This window comes from Lycorma delicatula, chromosome 8 (assembly GCF_047948215.1).
Source record: "Lycorma delicatula isolate Av1 chromosome 8, ASM4794821v1, whole genome shotgun sequence".
In the NCBI taxonomy this organism is placed as follows: Eukaryota; Metazoa; Arthropoda; class Insecta; order Hemiptera; family Fulgoridae; genus Lycorma; species Lycorma delicatula.
The window spans coordinates 48,212,920-48,232,357 of record NC_134462.1 but is presented as its reverse complement, the minus strand read 5'-3'; the positions used below and the strand labels follow the sequence as shown (position 1 = coordinate 48,232,357).

General features: G+C 29.5%; 1 protein-coding gene and 1 non-coding gene across 2 annotated transcripts in view; both read left to right on the top strand.

Moving 5' to 3' along the window:
• The window catches only part of LOC142329233 (uncharacterized), a 65,575-nt gene extending 49,108 nt beyond the window's left edge, over positions 1–16,467 (top strand). The window contains exons 12-14 of the mRNA XM_075373640.1: positions 9,337–9,466; positions 10,608–10,703; positions 16,216–16,467. Coding sequence (XP_075229755.1) covers positions 9,337–9,466; positions 10,608–10,703; positions 16,216–16,377 — 388 coding nt within the window. The 3' untranslated portion in view covers positions 16,378–16,467. The remainder of the gene's footprint in view (positions 1–9,336; positions 9,467–10,607; positions 10,704–16,215) is intronic.
• On the top strand, positions 1,362–1,433 carry TRNAP-UGG (transfer RNA proline (anticodon UGG)). The gene has a single exon. It is a non-coding gene; the product is annotated as a tRNA-Pro (tRNA).
• Positions 16,468–19,438: the final 2,971 nt, after the last annotated feature.

Genomic DNA, 19,438 nt, shown 5'->3' with positions numbered 1-19,438 from the left:
TTGAACAGAAAGATACCATTTTTTCTTATTTACTGTGTTCTGAAAAGTAGTAATAATTAAATGGTTTAGATAATACAAGAAAAGAACTAAATTTGGCATGTTAAATTAAAATTAAATAATTTTTTTAATTTTCTAATTGTTATGTAGTGTTAAAATTGTTAACATGCAACATATCATATCTCAGAAAAAAATATGAGTAATAGACAACAGAAAGAGAAATTCTTGTGCAGTTCTGTAAAAGAAGACAGATTTTTCAGTATTTTATTTTGTTTCCGTTTGAAAAAGTATCAACTCATTCTAATCAAAAATTAAAAAAAAAAACTTTTGAACCCTATACACAAGCATTAAGTTTGAACTTACTCATTATTGTCTTACTGCATAAGCACTACTACAAGTTAATATAACTCATAGATAAAAAGCATATACCCAATCATCATGACCCTCAAATTAGGTAACGCTACCTGAATATGCCAAATAATATTGTAACAATAGGTACCGCAGATAAAGAAACATCAATATTTCAACTTGCAGCATCATAACGAACCACACTTCTCACTGGCCCCACTCAGATTTTTTCGATATTAAATTGACCATAACTCAAGAACAACTCTATCAATATTCATAAAAATTTCTCGTGCACAATTTCAGATACACTACTACAGCATATCTAAATTTAAATGAAATTTTGATGTAGTAGTTTTGGAGATTTTTGAGCCAAAGAACTGTATACATAGGCCTATAAATATATAAAGAAAGCACAATTTAGTGAATGGTATATTTGGACTCCTTGTACCTCTAAATGTAAAAAAAAATGCATTACCCCCCCCCCCCCCCCAACCAACATGTGACTGAAAGTAATACCATACTTTTTTTGGAAAATCAGTTAAAATGTTGAACTGGGGAATGTATGGAGCTGATTCAAAACTGTTTAGATTGGTGATATTTCAAGGGTTTTCAATGAAAGTCTGCATGAGTTTCATATGCAGTCAAAGATTTTTACTTTTAATTATAAAAATGATGAATTTATTATTTTAAAAAGTTGGAGTTATTTTTAATTCTGACAATCCATTTACTCTTAATGTGTCTTATTTTTTTAAAATAACTTTGATTAATTGCTTTTTGGAATAATTTTATAATTCTTAAGAACTGCTAATCAACAATTTAGTTAAGTTGAGGATAATACACATTTTTTGCATTATTCATAACACTATAAAATAATAATAGCTTGTTTATTACGTGGCCTTATTTTTTTCCTGATAAGGAGGTCAGTTAAATCTATGTTTTACTTTCTAATCAGCTATCGTAGCAAAGTGAAAGTTTTTAAACTTAACAGAATATAAATATAACAATATGTTATCTGTGGCCCGTTGGTCTAGGGGTATGATTCCTGCTTTGGGTGCAGGAGGTCCCGGGTTCAAATCCCGGACGGGCCCTTTATTTTTTTAATTTATTAATAAAATAACCTTAAACTTATATTACTAATTTTGTGTATTATTTTAGAAGTGATATTTATTCCAACTGGAATTAATTTACTCTAAAGGTTAAACAAATTTATTTTTTCACAGTAATTGTAGACTGAAATATAATTTTTTTTTGTGAATGATTTTCTCTAATATTTATGTAATAGTTTTGATTTATTACTAATAATTAATGTATTTTCTTAATAAATAGCTATCTGTTATTACTATAACGATTAAATCTTTCAGTAAGGTGTATGTGTTGTTATAGCTTTCAAAAAACAAAACTGATTTAAGATGTTGAACGTTATCTTTTAGTCCTTGTTTCAATTAATCAAAATTACCAGTGTGGTTTTATTGTATCATGTGTATTAATGTGCATTGAGATATACACATTATTGTTTGCCAAAAAAGTAGTAAATAAATAAATTTAATGATGATATTTAATTAAAACAGTACTGATTATAATTTTATTACTACAAATGTGGTAATTTTTCTGCTGAGATCAGAGTAAAAACTTTTAACCACTAACTCTTTGAATCCCACAATTTTTTGGTGCTAACAAATTCCAAGCAAGAGAAGGTTCCTAGGCCCTGCAGGAATAGAATAACAATTACAAATACAATTTAAATAATTTTTTTTTTACTCATTGATTAATAATATACTAAATTAGTCTGAATAAAAATTTATTAATGTTACTATACACTATACTAATCTACAAAATTAAACTAATTTTTATTGGAATTTTTTTTTTAATTTCATTACATAATAATGAATGAAATTAACTAAGTTTTTTTTAGATTTATCATATACAGTAAATATTTTACACTGTACATCAGTGTTTCTTGCTTACATGACTATTGCACATTACTTGTTTACTTATTTATTATAAGAACAGCAGCATTAAAATAGTTTTCTAAATCTTTTATTTTTTTTTTAATGCATGTATTACAACGTCCTTTGCTAGTTGGTGGGTCAGTTCTTGATATTTCCTTGTTTTAACTCTGTTTTCAAAATTAATAACATTAAAAAAAAATGTTTAATTAATAAATGTTTCTGAATTCAAATTTACATTATGTACCAAGTTCTTAGTACCTTCTAATGTTATTGTGATTAATCTTTTCAAATGCTACAATAAATTTCTATTTCAATTTAATCTATCATAAACTGTAGCTGTTGAAAAAATAATTCTTCCAACCATTTTTCTGCATTACTTATTAAAAAAAAAAAATCTGTATATACCTGTATATATAATGTATACTATGTATATTTTATATATAGTGTAAAATATATATATTATATATATGGCTTACCATATTTTTTTGGGTCCAACCCAAGACGTATTTTTGAAGGAAATTACTTGAAAATCTTAACAGTTTACTGAAACATTAAACTTTATTTATTTATTTATATTTTTCACTAGACATGACTTATTTCAGAAATGGTTTTTTTGTTTTAATTACATCATAAAATTCACAACAAAAAAGTAATGAATTAATTTTAAAATTTAGCAGATGTTTAACAGTAGATAATACTGAAAGTCTATTCCTTTCTGCAGACTAATTGTTCCCCATAATTGAAAAAAACTCTCTCAGCTGGAGCAGATGTCACAGTCAAAAACATCGCAAACGCAAACCATTTTAGAAATATTGAAACATGAAATATCAGTCTTTTGAAACACCTTAAAAATTGCTCCTCCAGACCTGTTTGAGGTATCCATTGTTACTGTTACATAATTAATGTTTTCCAAAGAATGCAACACATTATCAAATATAAATGGCGAAATAATGTTAACAATAATTGGTTGGGATTTGGTTCTAGCAGATGAAAATTTTGGGTCATTAACTTTTTAGCCAGGATGTGTAAATATTGAAACATGAAATATCCGTCTTTTGAAACACCTTAAAAATTGCTCCTCCAGACTGAATATCTTACAACAATCAGAACAAGTTTTACTTCACTTCTGTTTGAGGTATCCATTGTTACTGTTACATAATTAATGTTTTCCAAAGAATGCAACACATTATCAAATATAAATGGCGAAATAATGTTAACAATAATTGGTTGGGATTTGGTAGATGAAAATTTTGGGTCATTAACTTTTTAGCCAGGATGTGTAGTGTGATGTTTTAAAACTGAGTTCATATCTAGCATTGTGGTATGAAAATGTAGCTTCTTTAGCAGCATACCCCAGATCACTGTTATTGTTATACCCATCTTTGGCTTTATAAAAATCTCTTATGTTTGCTGAAGCAGTAATATTAATAGCATTCCTATGTTTAGCTGTTTTCATATGGTCTGCAATATCACCCTTTACTTTGTGTGCAGCAGAAAATTCTCCAGTACATAGTGTGCAATAGACATGTTCATTGTTACTATCATTACACAATTTCAAAAATTTAAGATTAAAAAATTCCTTGCCAGTCATAAAATTCTCAAACCCTGGACAGCACTAAAAAATCAGGACTGTCTGTGTTAATCCTGGGCATATGGTGGTAAGCCTATATATATATATATATATATATATATATATATATATATATATATATATATATATATTCATTTATTTATTTTATTTTATTAGATCAACCAAAGTACAGAATTAATAAAGTAGAATGACTTACCTTATTCCATTATATATGTAGGAGGGTTTTTGTGATTTACTCACATTATTAGCTGCATTACTACATATTCATATATTCACCTCAAATTACATTACAAACTTCATAAAATATAATCGCGCATTAAAATGCGCGATGTAAAATCTTTATATTTTATGAATTTAAACTTTCATTCAATTAAATTAAAAATTAAAAAAAAAAATTAAAAATTAAAAGTAAAATTAACATTAAAAATTGAATTAAAATTAAATTGTAACAATTTTTACACGTTAAAAGTATGATGTCTAGGCATAAAATCAAATTAAAATTAAAAATAAAAATTAAAACTTAAAAATTCAAATTAAAATCAAATAAAAATAATTTTAAGTACAGCAATTATCGTCGTATTTTACGTGTGAAAAAATTTTTACAATTTAATTTTAATTTAAAATAAGGAAAACGTTCACACATATTCCAAAAAACAGTTTCTTATAGAGTTATGGCTAGTGAAAAATTCTGCCTAGATTCAGTTTTAAGGCATTATGTAAGGGATAAACTTGATTGTTTCTTATTGTTTTTTTGACCTTAAAATTCAAATAAAACAGGTTTCAGAACTGTATCTTCCATAGTTTTCATGATATCCAATCTAAGACAAATATTTGTTCTCCTCTTAGGTTTGATGTACAATAACTTTATTAAATGACTAATACATGCATAAAGAGCTTTCTTATTTCATAAGAAAGCTACCTACTGTAATGGGTACAATGATTTGATACCGGAAAATTTTGACATTTCTTTTTGTTTCTCATCCCCCAGACCCTAAAACCACTATCAGTTCAAAAGTTTATATATACATTTATAAATATATGTATTTTACTTTCTTGTGGGCACGATAACTGCTGTAAATTTCTGCCAATCACTGTAATATATAACAACCTAAAATCTTGGTTGAGTTCGATAATCGGCAAAATCAGACCAAGGGGGTGGAAATTGGAGGGCTTTTTCAAAAAAACTTTTTCTTTTTTTTGTCTTCAGTCATTTGACTGGTTTGATGCAGCTCTCCAAGATTCCCTATCTAGTGCTAGTCGTTTCATTTCAGTATACCCTCTACATCCTACATCCCTAAGAATTTGTTTTACATATTCTAAATGTGGCCTGCCTACACAATTTTTCCCTTCTACCTGTCCTTCCAATATTAAAGCGACTATTCCAGGATGCCTTAGTATGTGGCCTATAAGTCTGTCTCTTCTTTTAACTATATTTTTCCAAATGCTTCTTTCTTCATCTGTTTGCCGCAATACCTCTTCATTTGTCACTTTATCCACCCATCTGATTTTTAACATTCTCCTATAGCACCACATTTCAAAAGCTTCTAATCTTTTCTTCTCAGATACTCCGATTGTCCAAGTTTCACTTCCATATAAAGCGACACTCCAAACATACACTCTCAAAAATCTTTTCCTGACATTTAAATTAATTTTTGATGTAAACAAATTATATTTCTTACTGAAGGCTCGTTTAGCTTGTGCTATTCAGCATTTTATATCGCTTCTGCTTCGTCCATCTTTAGTAATTCTACTTCCCAAATAACAAAATTCTTCTACCTCCATAATCTTTTCTCCTCCTATTTTCACATTCAGTGGTCCATCTTTGTTATTTCTACTACATTTCATTACTTTTGTTTTGTTCTTGTTTATTTTCATGCGATAGTTCTTGCGTAGGACTTCATCTATGCCGTTCATTGTTTCTTCTAAATCCTTTTTACTCTCGGCTAAAATTAAAAAAACTAAATATCACTAAACTTTCCTATTAAGTAAAATATTAGATTCGTTTAAAGTTACTATTACCTTATCTAAGTAAAGTTTTTTGTTATCATCAACCATTAGCCCAGGGGATGGGAAAAAGGAGTTTCTTCCTTAATAGGCACAGTATTGAATCGGTTTAAAGGGATCATTAGTCCTCTAAACATTACCTAAAACTTTGTCTGAAACAATTTTTGATATGACCAACCTTTATGGCAAGGTATGTCCAAAATGTTGCTGGAATTGTAAGAAGATGGGCTTGTCGTATGTGAAACTTTTTTCACATGCAACCATTGTCATATTGAGTAAATTTGAAGTTTTTCTTAAGGGATTTTCTTTTATCAGAACTTGTGGAGAATTTAATACATTTTTCCAATTGAATGTGAATTTAAAAAAAGTGAAATTCCATTTTGAATTTTGTTTTGAAAAAAGCCACGTCTTTTCCACTCAAGCAGCCATGGTTTTTGTGTATGGTTTTTGCAGTAAAACTGCTCCAGCTGGGATGGAAGAATACTGATGTACAAGGCCTACAAGTATGTGAAAAATTTCTACATGACTTAAAATTCCATCAAGTACAGTATGGAAGCACATTACATGTTTATGTATTGTTTCCCTTTCATGTGCAGAAAATTCAACACATTCAGCTTTATGACCATGGCAGACAACTGCAGTTTTGTCAGTGGGTTAACAATAATTATCGTTCATAATATTTTTGGATGAAGTTACTTACTTTTACTTATAATGGCATAAACAATACACAGAATTTACATTGGTAATCTGAAGAAACTCGCATGCTGTCGTCAAAAATAATTTACAGCAACGATTTTCAGTGAACTTTTGGGTTGGCATAATTCACAACCAATGAACTGATTGCTTTCATTTTCAATGTTGCTACCTTTATCAAAGAATGCAGATATTGTTAGGTTAGTGACAGAAAATATAAGGAAATGAATTGAAAATTTCATCAATATCAATGGTGGAATTGGGTTGGCATAATTCACAACCAATGAACTGATTGCTTTCATTTTCAATGTTGCTACCTTTATCAAAGAATGCAGATATTGTTAGGTTAGTGACAGAAAATATAAGGAAATGAATTGAAAATTTCATCAATATCAATGGTGGAATTTTCGAACATTTATTGCAAATTAATACAGTATAAGCCACAGTGAATATTTTTTTAAAAGTAAGTTAAAAATATATTAATTTTTCAAAGGTCTAAATTTATTGTAGTAAAAACAGCTGTTTTTAATTTTTACAAATTCTTAAAAATTTTTCTATTAAGTTTTGTTCCATTTTGTTTTTAGTTTTTGTGTATCATACACTTTATTACATCAGTTTTCTCAGAAATAAATTCTCTACAAATTTTATTAATAAAATTTATGCACTAATTAGTCACTTAACAAAAACTTATTAGTCACTTAAGTTAAGTCTAACTTAACTTCAAACCTAAGAAAAAGGTCCTTTTTGTTAACAAATTTCTCTTTTTATTTTGTCATGAAAACCACAGGAGATATAGTTCTGGAACCTGTTTTATTTGATTTTTCAGGTCAATAAACATAAGAATCGATCAGTTTACTCCCTTCTATAGTAACTTAAAAATTTCAGTATGACCTCATTTTATTGGAGAAACTGAAATCCAGATGAGATTTTTCGCTAGCCATAGCTTAATAATCAAATGTTTTCTGACATATGTTTATATGAATTTTTGCTTATTTCAAGTAGAATCAGTTAATTATTTCCCTTTCCTTCTGAATCACTTTGTGTATATAAATTAAAACTAGAATTTATTTTTTTAAATTATTACTTTACTATAATTGGACAAGAAGAATCCATTTTATTACAAGTAGTCATAAAAAGGCAGTACTGTACAGTCAGATTATTATCAGAAAGGATAGTATCATTGTACTCTAATAGTCCAGTACTAAGCAATGATGATGAAAAATATCTTCAAATTGTCTTTTGTAGACCACATAATTTTTCATTAAAAGATGTCTCCATGTGTAATTTTGAAGAGGCTTTCTGCAGGGTTATACAAGGAACTTCCTCTACAAAATAAGAAAAAAGCATCACAATCAATGCGTTTGTTTAGAAACAAGATTTTAACGTTAATAAAAGAAAATAAATTAAGTATACATGAATTGAATTGAGAATTTCCTGGGGTTTTTTAAGTTGATTAGAAATTAATGTATTGTTTTTAGCACATTTGAGTAACCTTTAAGTGTTCTGTAATAATAGTATTATTTTTTTTCTCTCTGTTTTTATAAAGATGCATGTTTCTCAGTTTTGTGTATTTTTTTGTACAAATTGTTTATATTTTCATATGAGCACTTTTTTAATACTTATCTATATTTTAAATTAAACTGTAAGAAACCTGAATTAGTAAAAATATAAACTTCCAAGTCTTAATATCTTTTTGTTAAAATCTTTACTAAATTAAAAACAAGCAACTATTGATGATTTACCAATTCCTTAATTTGGTGACAGCTTCATAAAGTAAAATTTAAAAGTATTAGTTTTTTCATTTTCGTTTATTTTTGAAGTTGTTTTTATTTATATACCAAGAAAGAGTTGCACTTATTAGTTAATGAAAAATTTGGAAACCACAAAAAATGGTTACAGTGTACTTGGTTTTATTTATTTTAATGAAATGAAAATTTAAGAATAAAAGTAGTTTTAAATTTAAAATAATATAGTACTCACATTACATTTCATGTAATTTTTGATATTTTCTTGCAGATCATTAGCAAGTACTTGAATATGTTATTATATTATTTCCTGCAGTGCTTTTTAATAATTTTTCATTAAACGTAAAAAAAGTTTTTTCAAAGTACAAGGCATGTTCTTATAGTAAGTACCATTTTGAAATTAAAAAAAACAAGTACATTCTTAACAATTTTATTTTTACATGAAACCTTGTACTTTAATCTACTTTTCTACATAATTGCCACCAATATTTAGGCACTTGCAACCAGCTTTTGAACACCGTCTTCATAGAAGTCTGTCGCCTGACTTAATAACCATTTCAACACGGTCGCTTTGACACCATCATTGTTGATAATTTAAGTGTTCGGTCACAGTTTTTCTTACCATTCCATTGCTCATAATGTTTTCTCCATACACTTCACTGATCTGATGATGAATTTCAGTCGCTTTCATGCCTTTAGCACTAAGAAAACGAATCACACCATGTATTTCACAGTCGATGGGATTCTCGATCAGCAGAGGCATTTTAAATACTCACAAACAGACGTAAACACAGTCGAATATTTCCATAATGGCATCTGTGGCTTGCCAACAGATGTGGGTATACAGTGCACATGTGTGGAGTGCCGACCACAGTGTAGCAGCAGCAAAATTTCAAAACTGGTACTTACTTCAGAAACATGCCTTGTAAATGTGCATGATCTACTATTTTATGTTAAGATTTGAGTATCATGTGTGTATGTTCATATTTTAATAATAATTTTTTTTTAGGGTTCAAGGACATTCAATACAAGGCTTTCTAGCAGCTGGTATTAAAGGATATGATGTTGTTTTAGAAACAACCGCTAATCTAAATCTTGCAGAAGCATGCTTCTCTTTAAATAAAAATGGAAGAGTTGTTGTATGTAGTTTCCATTTTATTTTATTTATGTCTTTATTCTCAACAAATTATACCTGTTTTTAAAATATCAACTCATGTACAAAACATATAAATCTCTTGCAGTTTTAATCAAGTGTGAATTTGAGTAAAACTAATTATTTATCTGCTTTAGTTGATTTTGATAATATTTAGTTAACATTTTGCTTTTTTAAAATGCATTTAGTAGGTAAGTGATGTATTAAAACAAAAGAAAATAAATAAATTGTGTTATTGGATGAACAGAATACTAAAGCTTGTTTTAGCATTCTGTTCATAATACCTGAGTAAGGTACTTTGGACAGAAACAACTGATGTGATTTTTTAAATAGATTTTTTAAAAATTAAATAATATGTTATGATGGATTTTCTTAAAGTAATAGTCTCATGCATCGATTACTGGTATTCTGCTTTTTGTAATTAATTTCTTTTCAGGTTTCTGTAAAGCCTGAATACTTTAATTGTTATTTATCAGTATGTTATTCAGTATTGTTATTCTCACAAAAGGGTAATGTACACTGCGGGGGGTCTTGGCTAGATGGGAATGGCAAGAAAAGCAAGTTCTGCAGCCCTGTGGCCCTGGGGGGCCCCTCAGAAGCGCCAGAGCTGGTCCTGGGGAGTCCTTAGGTCAGTCTCAGAGCTTGCCTGTGCCAACCTGGGCTATGGGGTCTTAGGGAAATGGAGTCCCTGGTTAGTCTCTGCTAGTTTATAATAACATTATTGATTTGTCTTCTATTTTTAAGTTATATTGATTTTTTTTTTACATCACTTGCGCTGTTTAGCATCTTAGCATATAACTTCGTATATGATCTTAACTTTTTTTGCATCTTATACCTTTTATAATTTTAAATTATCTATATACAATATTTCGTATAATAAATGAAAAATGAAATATATTTTTATATAAATAATACAAAACTCTTTTTTAATGTAAAGATTTTTGTTTTCTTTAGTGGCAGTTAGTGATAGTACTATTGCATAATGTTAGTCACAAGATCATGTTAAAATGTGTTTCATGATTAATTAATACTTGTGGAATTTATTTTATAAAAACATATGTCAGTATTGCATCTTATAAGTTTATTGATTATATTTTATTTTAATTAATAATTTTTATTCTTTCTAGGTTGTTGGTTCAAAGGGTGATGTTCAAATCAACCCTTACAATTTGATTCTTAAAGAAACTAGTATCAATGGAGTTATGTTGAGTAAAACCCCAGAAGTGAGTATTTTCTTGGATTTTTGTTATAATTTGAAATGGGCATCCAGAAACTAAAGAAAAGTTTTGGACAGTGCTTCCATAGGTGACATTCCAGCAAATTCAGTTAGTTTCCTGTTGTATTAATAAAGTCTGGACCAAGTTTTTTGGCTGTAAATATGTTAATAATCTAGAAAAACGCTTGAAAAATAGAAAGTCCCAGTGATTGTAAAATGTGACTTTGTTATTAAGTAGAAGAAAATTTCATTTTCTTGATGATGTTATCAATGAATAAAGTTAGAGAACATAGTCCATTTTGTTTACTAGAAGACGATGTAGTGTTCTTGATAAAGAGCATGATGGATGGATTTCTTTTTGTGATTATAATTAAACCAAAAAAATCTACAACAACAATTCATAGTTAGGATTTATTGGGGATGGTTTTTTTTTATATTTATTCTGGGTGAAAAATACTTTGGTATTATCATCATCAGGCCATGACATGTTTGTTGTAGTAAACAAACATAAATCACATTTTATGTCTTCATTAAAATACTAAAATTTCAAACTGCTATATGACAATTGGCATGAATAACTCATATAAATTATAGTAATTTAAATTACTGAGTATAAACGGATGGTCCTAAGAAACCATAAAACATAAGATAAAAGCATTTCATCATCCCCTAGCATAGTTCGAATGTTAACCCAACCCCCAACTTAAACTTGCAATGCAATGCTGCATAACAGATACAATCCATAAGGATGTGGTGCACTGTCAGCTGGCAGTTGCAGTGAGCACAAACAGTTGCATCTGTTTGAGTCATCAAATATCCATGAGTGAGGCTAGTGTATCCTATTCGCAAATGGCAGATAACAACCTCCTCTCGATGGTTATTTCTGCATGAGGAGCTCCATGATTAAACAGTATTCTTAATTGGCAAAGTTTGTTTTCATGGTAGCATCCTATTCACTTTGCTGCTCATCATGAGCTACCTTCTTCAGGAAACAGACAAGATCATTAGAGGCAACACGATCGGTGAAAGGAGGCTGTGAACAAGCCTCCTTTGCCACACTATCTGTGCACTCATTGCCTGAAATTCCTATATGGCTGGGGATCCAGCAGAAGCTCACTGTTTATTATGTTTACTCATTTGTGAAGTGACAAAATGCATCTCACAGACAACAGTGTGCATAGAGTACATGTCATTAATTGCCTGTAGGGCACTTATGAAATCTGAGCAAACAAGAATGTGTTGATATATTGATGTTGATATGTATTATATGTACGGCCTTATTGATGGTATACAGTACAGTTGATCACTACGTGATCAACAATAGATAATCTCTCCTGGGGAAACTGCATTGTTCTGGGGCAATCAGAGGGGCAATCGTGGAGTTTTTCTCAAGATACCATACTAGACAATGGTTCATCATTCGTTCCATCACCTTGCACAGGGTACTGGTCAAGGGGATAGGATAATAACTTGTTGGGCATGATTTATCCTTACTAGGTTTCAGTATGGGGATAACCAGTGCCTCTGATCAAGAATCTGGAAACACCTGGTCAATGAAAATTTTGTTATGTATAAGAGATGTCGTAGTGCACTATCTGGAAGGTGTAATAACATACTGAGCCTTATATTATCATTTTCAGGGGAAGTGTCGTGGCAATTATTCGGGGCATGAATTACATATTTAACTTTGTTAGGGTAAGGTCATGTTGAGCAGGTTGCAAGAATAAGACATAGTGGTTGTGTAGCTCACAGTATGTGGTGGTTAACCATTTTTAAATCGCTGTCTTTATAACTTGTGAGTAAATTATATAGTGAGCATGTCACAATGTAGGTGCAGCTCATGCCTTACATGGAGGCCTAGTGCAATGATTTTGAGTATCAACTAGTTTGATTTGATATCACTGTTTTACCTAAACCCAGCTCTGTGACTTGGTTTGCACAAGACCATTTCTTCCTTAGTATTTTTTTCAGAGAAACCATTTCTGCTGTAGTGTCACCACCATAGCAGAAAGTTTTCTTCACCAAGGATAGATTGAAGTAGAGAATAAAGTAAGTAGCACTTTCTTAACTTTGATTTGAGCAAATCCAAGATATATAAAAATGTTGCTGCTGTCATTCTCAAGGATGATTGGACTTTTTCCCAATTCTTGCCATTTTCTGTTAATTGGATATGCAGTTACTTAAGGTATTGTTAATCATCATTTCATTGCTGACAACATCTTGTTACTATTATCAGCTAGCATCATATATAAAAAAGATAGCTACAATACAAAAAAAAAATTTTATTAAAATAATACCAACATTGTTGGTGCTTTGTTGAGTGTGACTGAAGTGGTATAGATCTCCTCTTGTTCTGCATTGTCTATTGTAAACTACATCAACACCTACACTATGAGCTATAATTTACCACGACCCATTCACCATGTAGAATTTGTTAAAAATTTTGAATAGATACTCTTCAAGTAACAATTACACAGTTTTCATCTGGCTCCTTCAGTGATTTTCATTTGTCTCCTATTCTAAAGACATTTTTAACAGCATCAGTAAGGAAATGATGGTGAGGTCAAAAGCTATTGCTGAGTGACTGGTTTAATTAATAGCAGATTCTATAATGATAGGATAGAGAACTAATTAGTTTATTTGAAGTGTTTTAATTTAAATGATGACTATATAAAAAAAAATAAAGAAATTTTAAGTATCCTTTTTAATTATTACATGATTTAAATTTATTACAATCAAATGTTTTTTATTTAATGGATGACCCATGTGGTACTTTTATTAACAAAAAGGTCAAATTTTTTAAATAGGTATCATAATTATATCTGTTTTTTTTTTATGTTTTGTTTAATAAAATGAAATGAAACTAATCATCACATCTTTATAAAGGAAAAAAAAATTGACGACAGTTGTAGGACTTTCCAATCACTCGGGTTTTTTCTGATGCGTAGCTTACACAATGTATAGACACAACTTAATTAAAAATATTTATCATTTTATTTAAATGTAATATTTTTTTGTTTATTTAATTCAGTGATTTTAACTAAAGCATGTGCACAAGCCATATTTCAGTAGCGTGGTTGTGGCATACTAGTGGCCACTTTAAATTCTTTTTTACACTTTAAATAGTATTCATTTAATTAATTCTACTGTTCACCTGTGGCATCACAACATAGCAGATGACTATAACAGCTGTACGTCATTTCTATACCAGTGCTCCTTGTGTTGAGAGGGGGTACTATTGACACAGTATACCCACTTAGCCATTAGTTTATTTAGAGCATTTTTTGAGGTGGGGGTGTGAGTTTGCAAAAACAATTTTTGTAAATATTATTCTGTTTTAATTATTAACAAATGTGCTTAAGAAAAATAAGACTTTCATTTGGGGGAATCTTGAGATGATGACCTTGCTGTACAGGTGACTTTACTGTACAGCCTCACCCCCTTGACCTTTAAGTTGAAAATTTAATAGCACTAATGCTCCATATATAGAAGTAATCTGACCAAGTTTGATAAAAATCGGTCCGGTAGTTCTGGGGATATGAGGAGTGTGACAACAAACACACATTTCCATACATACAAATATCCAGAAAATTTCCATCTTGGTTTTTGGGTTCCATAAGTGCAAAACATCAAGATCTGGTGAAAAGTGCATATATCCAAATTGGATCGATTACAGTACTTTCCCTTCTAAAGCTATAGCTCTGCTATAGCACTAGATCGGAAAGTAAAAGAAAGTATGATTTGAAATTTAACAGATATATTTTTATACAGTATGATGAATATTTCTTTAAACTCTGGAATAATTTTGTTGTAGATTTTTCAAATTACTAATTAACCAATGATTTTGGAGTCAGATCTATTAAACTGCTGCTTTTTTTTGGATGTATCGAAAAATCTTTAAATAAAATGTCATAAAAATGTTTTAAGGTAATCCACAAGTATGAAATCTGACAAGGTAAATTTTTACGCACTTTTTGGAATTATGTCGATTTCCAAGACATTTATCTTTATGTCGACTGTGCAGAATATTTAATCAGACAATAGGTTAGTGACTGGCAAGCAGGTGATTAGTGGGAAACGTGATAATCATATAATCATAATAAAGTTCATTAATGTTATCATGGATTTAAACATTTATTGTTTAAATCCAATGCTACTTTATATTTATATTTTATATTTTTTCCTGAGCAAACATGTTTTTTACTTAACATTATTTATGATAAACTTACACATTTTTATTTTATGCTTGATGGTATCACCATGTAAGCTTGAAGCTTGTGCGTGAGAAATGGAAACGGAATTTTGTAGCATATGAAAAATGCCATCTTTAACTGGGATTCGAACCCGAGACCTCTAGATGAAAAGCAAAGACACTACCATTCCAACAAGGAGATCGACAAATATCATTTTTCTCCACCACAGAGATCATTTATGGCTTTGTTAAATCATAAAAAATGTACCTATGAATCCACTTTTCTATAAGTTCAGTTTTCTTGGAAATGTTGTTACCTTTATTATTGTTTCTTCAAATATTGTTCTCTGACTGTTTGAATTTTTTTTTGTAATTTTAAAGCTTTAGTGTTGCTTGATATAAAACACATTTAGGATTGATTCATCTGCCATGATTTTCCAAGGTTTAAATGAAAAGAAAGAATATACTTAACATTTGATTTTTAGTCACCAATTAAGTTATGTTTAGACACATTGTGTTCATGAATGAAATTTTGATGTATTGTAAAATTTATTTATGTTTTCATTACATGGGAATTAGATGAAATGTTTTCAATTGAGGAAAATTTCAGTGGAAAATTGAATGATATTTATAGTAAATTTAATGAATGAGTAAAATTACTTCTGTTGCTTAATCATTTATTATTCTGTTGTTTTTACATTTTTCATGTAAACACTAAAACTGTTAATTTTCTGTCACATTCCATTTTTCTAGTTGTAAAAATCTAGATCTTTTGGAAATAAGTTGAGTGGTAATAAAAATTCAGCTCAAAAAGATAATTGAAATGCTTATAAAGGAATTTTATAAATAACTTCAGTGCTTTAAAATCCTAACAAATAAGTTTGCATCATTTTTTTCTTATTAAAATATCTTTTTGCCCTTATAACTATCATGACATCATACTTCCTCAGTTGTCTTGTTTCACATGCTATGAATCTCTCCTTAGAGTGCAGGTTAGTTTAGATTGAATTTATAGATGATGAATTATGACATTATTTATAGAATAAGTAAACAACTGATAAACCAAATGGACATACCACTGTCCAGTTTATTCTAACAGTTCAAATTTAATTCAACTGATTTGAGCCATTATTATTTTTTGTAAGTTATACCATGCCAAAGTATACTACTGTTAATAATTACAGTGTTTGTATAATTGATACACTCTAGTTGATAAAAAAAAATTTCATTTTTGATAAAGTGATTAATATTAGATTTCAGTTTTATTTTTAGTTATTTTAAGAAGTAAATTTTCTCTCAATGTTATTTCTGAATTAAATTTTTTCAGCTTGATTTCTTTAATGCGTATATTGCAATTGTAAAGGGCATAAATGATGGCTGGGTTGAACCTGTTATTGAACGTGTCTACAAACCAGAAGAAATTGAACAAGCCCACATAGATATGGAAAAAAAAACTAAAACCCTTGGAAAATTTGTTTTGGAGTTTTGAAATTCCTTTTGTTCTGTACTCAAGGAACATAGTTTAAAACTAGCTGATGGCTGTTAGTTATTTGTATTTATATGGTTATTAATTTGTAATACCGGTTTTTGTTTAGTTAATTTTTCATTGTTGATTATTTTGACATAAATTTTCATTATTTTTTGTTGTGTTTTATTTATTTATAAATATTTTATAAACATGTTTATTTTTTAATTTCTCTTTTTGTCATTGTTGTGGTTTTTCTTTCAAATTTCCTTTTATTTTCCTTATGTAACAACTGCTACAAATACTTTTGGTAAGATTTATGTAAAGGTAAGATTAATTTTTAATTATAACCCATTAGACAATAATAACCTATCTGGTTGTTCTCTCTTTGCCTTCAAATTAGGGTCCTGGTTGAATAGTCTATGTAACTCAATTGTATACTTGCAAACATCACACAGTTTTACATGTGAAAAGTTTTATCATGATTTCATCATGAAATCAGTTTGTAATGTCTGTAAATCAGTTTGTCTGCTCTCATTTTCGGTAAAAATACCCTATCACCCAAGAGATGTGGATGGAGGGATCCATGCAATGTTTGGAATGAGCCTGAGATATTTCTTTGGGTGGAATTGTATGTTTCTTTTTGAGTTGATTTGTGAGTAGATAATTTCTTTATTATCCCTTTCCTTTCTTCTTGATCCTTTGCTCCACAGTGATTTTATGTGGGTTTTATACCTATTTGATCTTTGTTAAGGATGTGAGAACCTTTTTGGGGTCTACTACATTTTGTATACAGGTTTGTGGGAAGGGGTGGCTGTGTGTAATGAAAGCTCAACCTGAGTTAAAAGTGCTTATCAGGCAAATCTAGGCTTCCTTAAACCTTGCTAATATAATATTTTCAGAAAGTCGCTGTGCAGTATGCTTTAGAATTATGAGGTGCATTTTGTTCTTTTTGCATTAGGTTGGTTGCCCTGTGGGTTCATTGAGTGTTGCTCAGTAATAAACCAAGACGTCAGATGCGATTGAACGTTCTTTGTTTCATTATTTTATTGGAATCAATAGTTGCTAAAAACAACAATTCTTTTGTTAGAACCTTGATGCCTTTCATGAAGGTGACAAACACTGATTTAGTAAAGAATAAGTTTTTTAAAAAGTTTCCAAATATTCCTTTTCTTTATCTCAATGTAGTTAGAACTCTTAGCAGAAAATTTCAAGTAACATGCTCTGTTAAAGAAACTGATCGACGTGGAAGACCACCTAAACTAAATGAACAGAAGCTGCTTGATATTTTGGATGCTATGGCCGAAAATCCATCAGAGTCTGTGCATATCACACATAAAGCTGTAAGAAAAGAGCTAAAACTTTCTCCCATAAAGTAATGTGTGTTCAAGAACTGAAACATATAGATATTGCCAAAAAAAAACTAAATTTTTGTTAATGGTTTAAATGTTTTATCAATCAAAATTCCCTAGGAGTACTCAGCATTGTTTTTTTACAGATGAAGTGTGGTTTCATATAGGACGGTATATTAATTCACAAAATACACAACTGTGGTTGACAACTAACCCTCATGAATTACATAATCTTTACATGAAGCGAAAATTGGAGTCCGGGTTAGTGTGAGTAGAGCATGCATTGTGGGTCCAATCTTTTGAAAGTACAGTTAATAGTGATCATTATTGTACTGTTTTAACAAACTTCATTAGTCTGCTTTTTTCTTCTCTCCCTATGGATGATTTCCCATGTATACTTCTAATATTTAATATATTTTGACTTTATTTCAACTGCTTTTTTTTTTTCTATAAGCTAAATCTACTTTAACAGTAATCATATCTTTCTCTATTTTCACACATTTTTTCTTCTTTTGGTGAATGCAATTTGGTGCATTTCAGGTGATTGCAATCGCCAGTATGTACTTCTGAAAATCTAGTTCTTATTCATTTCTCTGAGCTATTCTGTACTCTGTTAACTATTTTTCCTCCTGTCCATTTTCTGTTTTAGGAAACCAAACTCCTATTACTATAAAATTATCACGTTCTTTTAGATTTTGATTTAATCATCTCCTTTATTTGTCCTTTTATCTCTTCATCTTCCATTTAAGAAGTTGGTCCGTAAACCTTAACTATTGTTGTAGGCATGGTCTTAAAATTAACTCTTGATAACAGTTAATTCTTTCACTTTCTGCTTTTAATCACCTACTATTTGTCCTTTATTTTTATTAATTTGTTCCTACCTTGGCATTTCCATTTTAAAATGTATTTATTCTATAATTTGTTGACCAGAAGTCTTTTTCATCTTTCTACTTTATTAATTCCTATTATATATATTTTAGAATTTTTATTTCTTGTTTTAAATTATCTAACCTACCATTCCTGTTTAAGTTTTGAACATTCCAACTCAAAAAATGCCTTGATTTTTATATTTATCTGTATTCTTGTTAAAGTACCTGTACAGAGAACTATTTTACACAATAGGTTGCTATCATGTTTATTTAAAAAATAACTGATGAAAATAAAGGTTTCTGAGTAAAGAATATTTGATTTAATTATAGAGAGCCAACATTTACCTATGACACTGTATTCTTATCAGGTTTATGGCTTTTTAAGTGTTTTCCTGTTATATTTTAAGTGTTAAGTGTTTTCCCTTACCTGTAACCTGGGGATGTCTTGTCAGTCATAGCTAGACTGGTGACACAAAATTGTTGTAGTGTGCTACTTATGCCCTAGTTTAATCTTAATTCCCCGAACAATTGTGGATATGTCCTTAGCAAGATAATACTAAATATCCTTGATTAGAGTTTGTGCTATCAGTTGATTGTACCCTTCCTCAATCCATCCTTTTCTTTATCCTATAATTTGGATTACTATTATTTAATACAATTATTGTTTTTACATCGTGTAGCTTTTAACCAATTTAAAAATTATTAATTTGTTCTATAATGCAGGAACAGAATTTTTTTTATAGGAGAATTATTTTGTTACCCAAGGAATATGGGCACACCTATTTGTTCCTGATTTGATTGATGCATTATATATAAATATAAAAAATATATACATGAATTACTTAATAAGGCAAATCATATAGT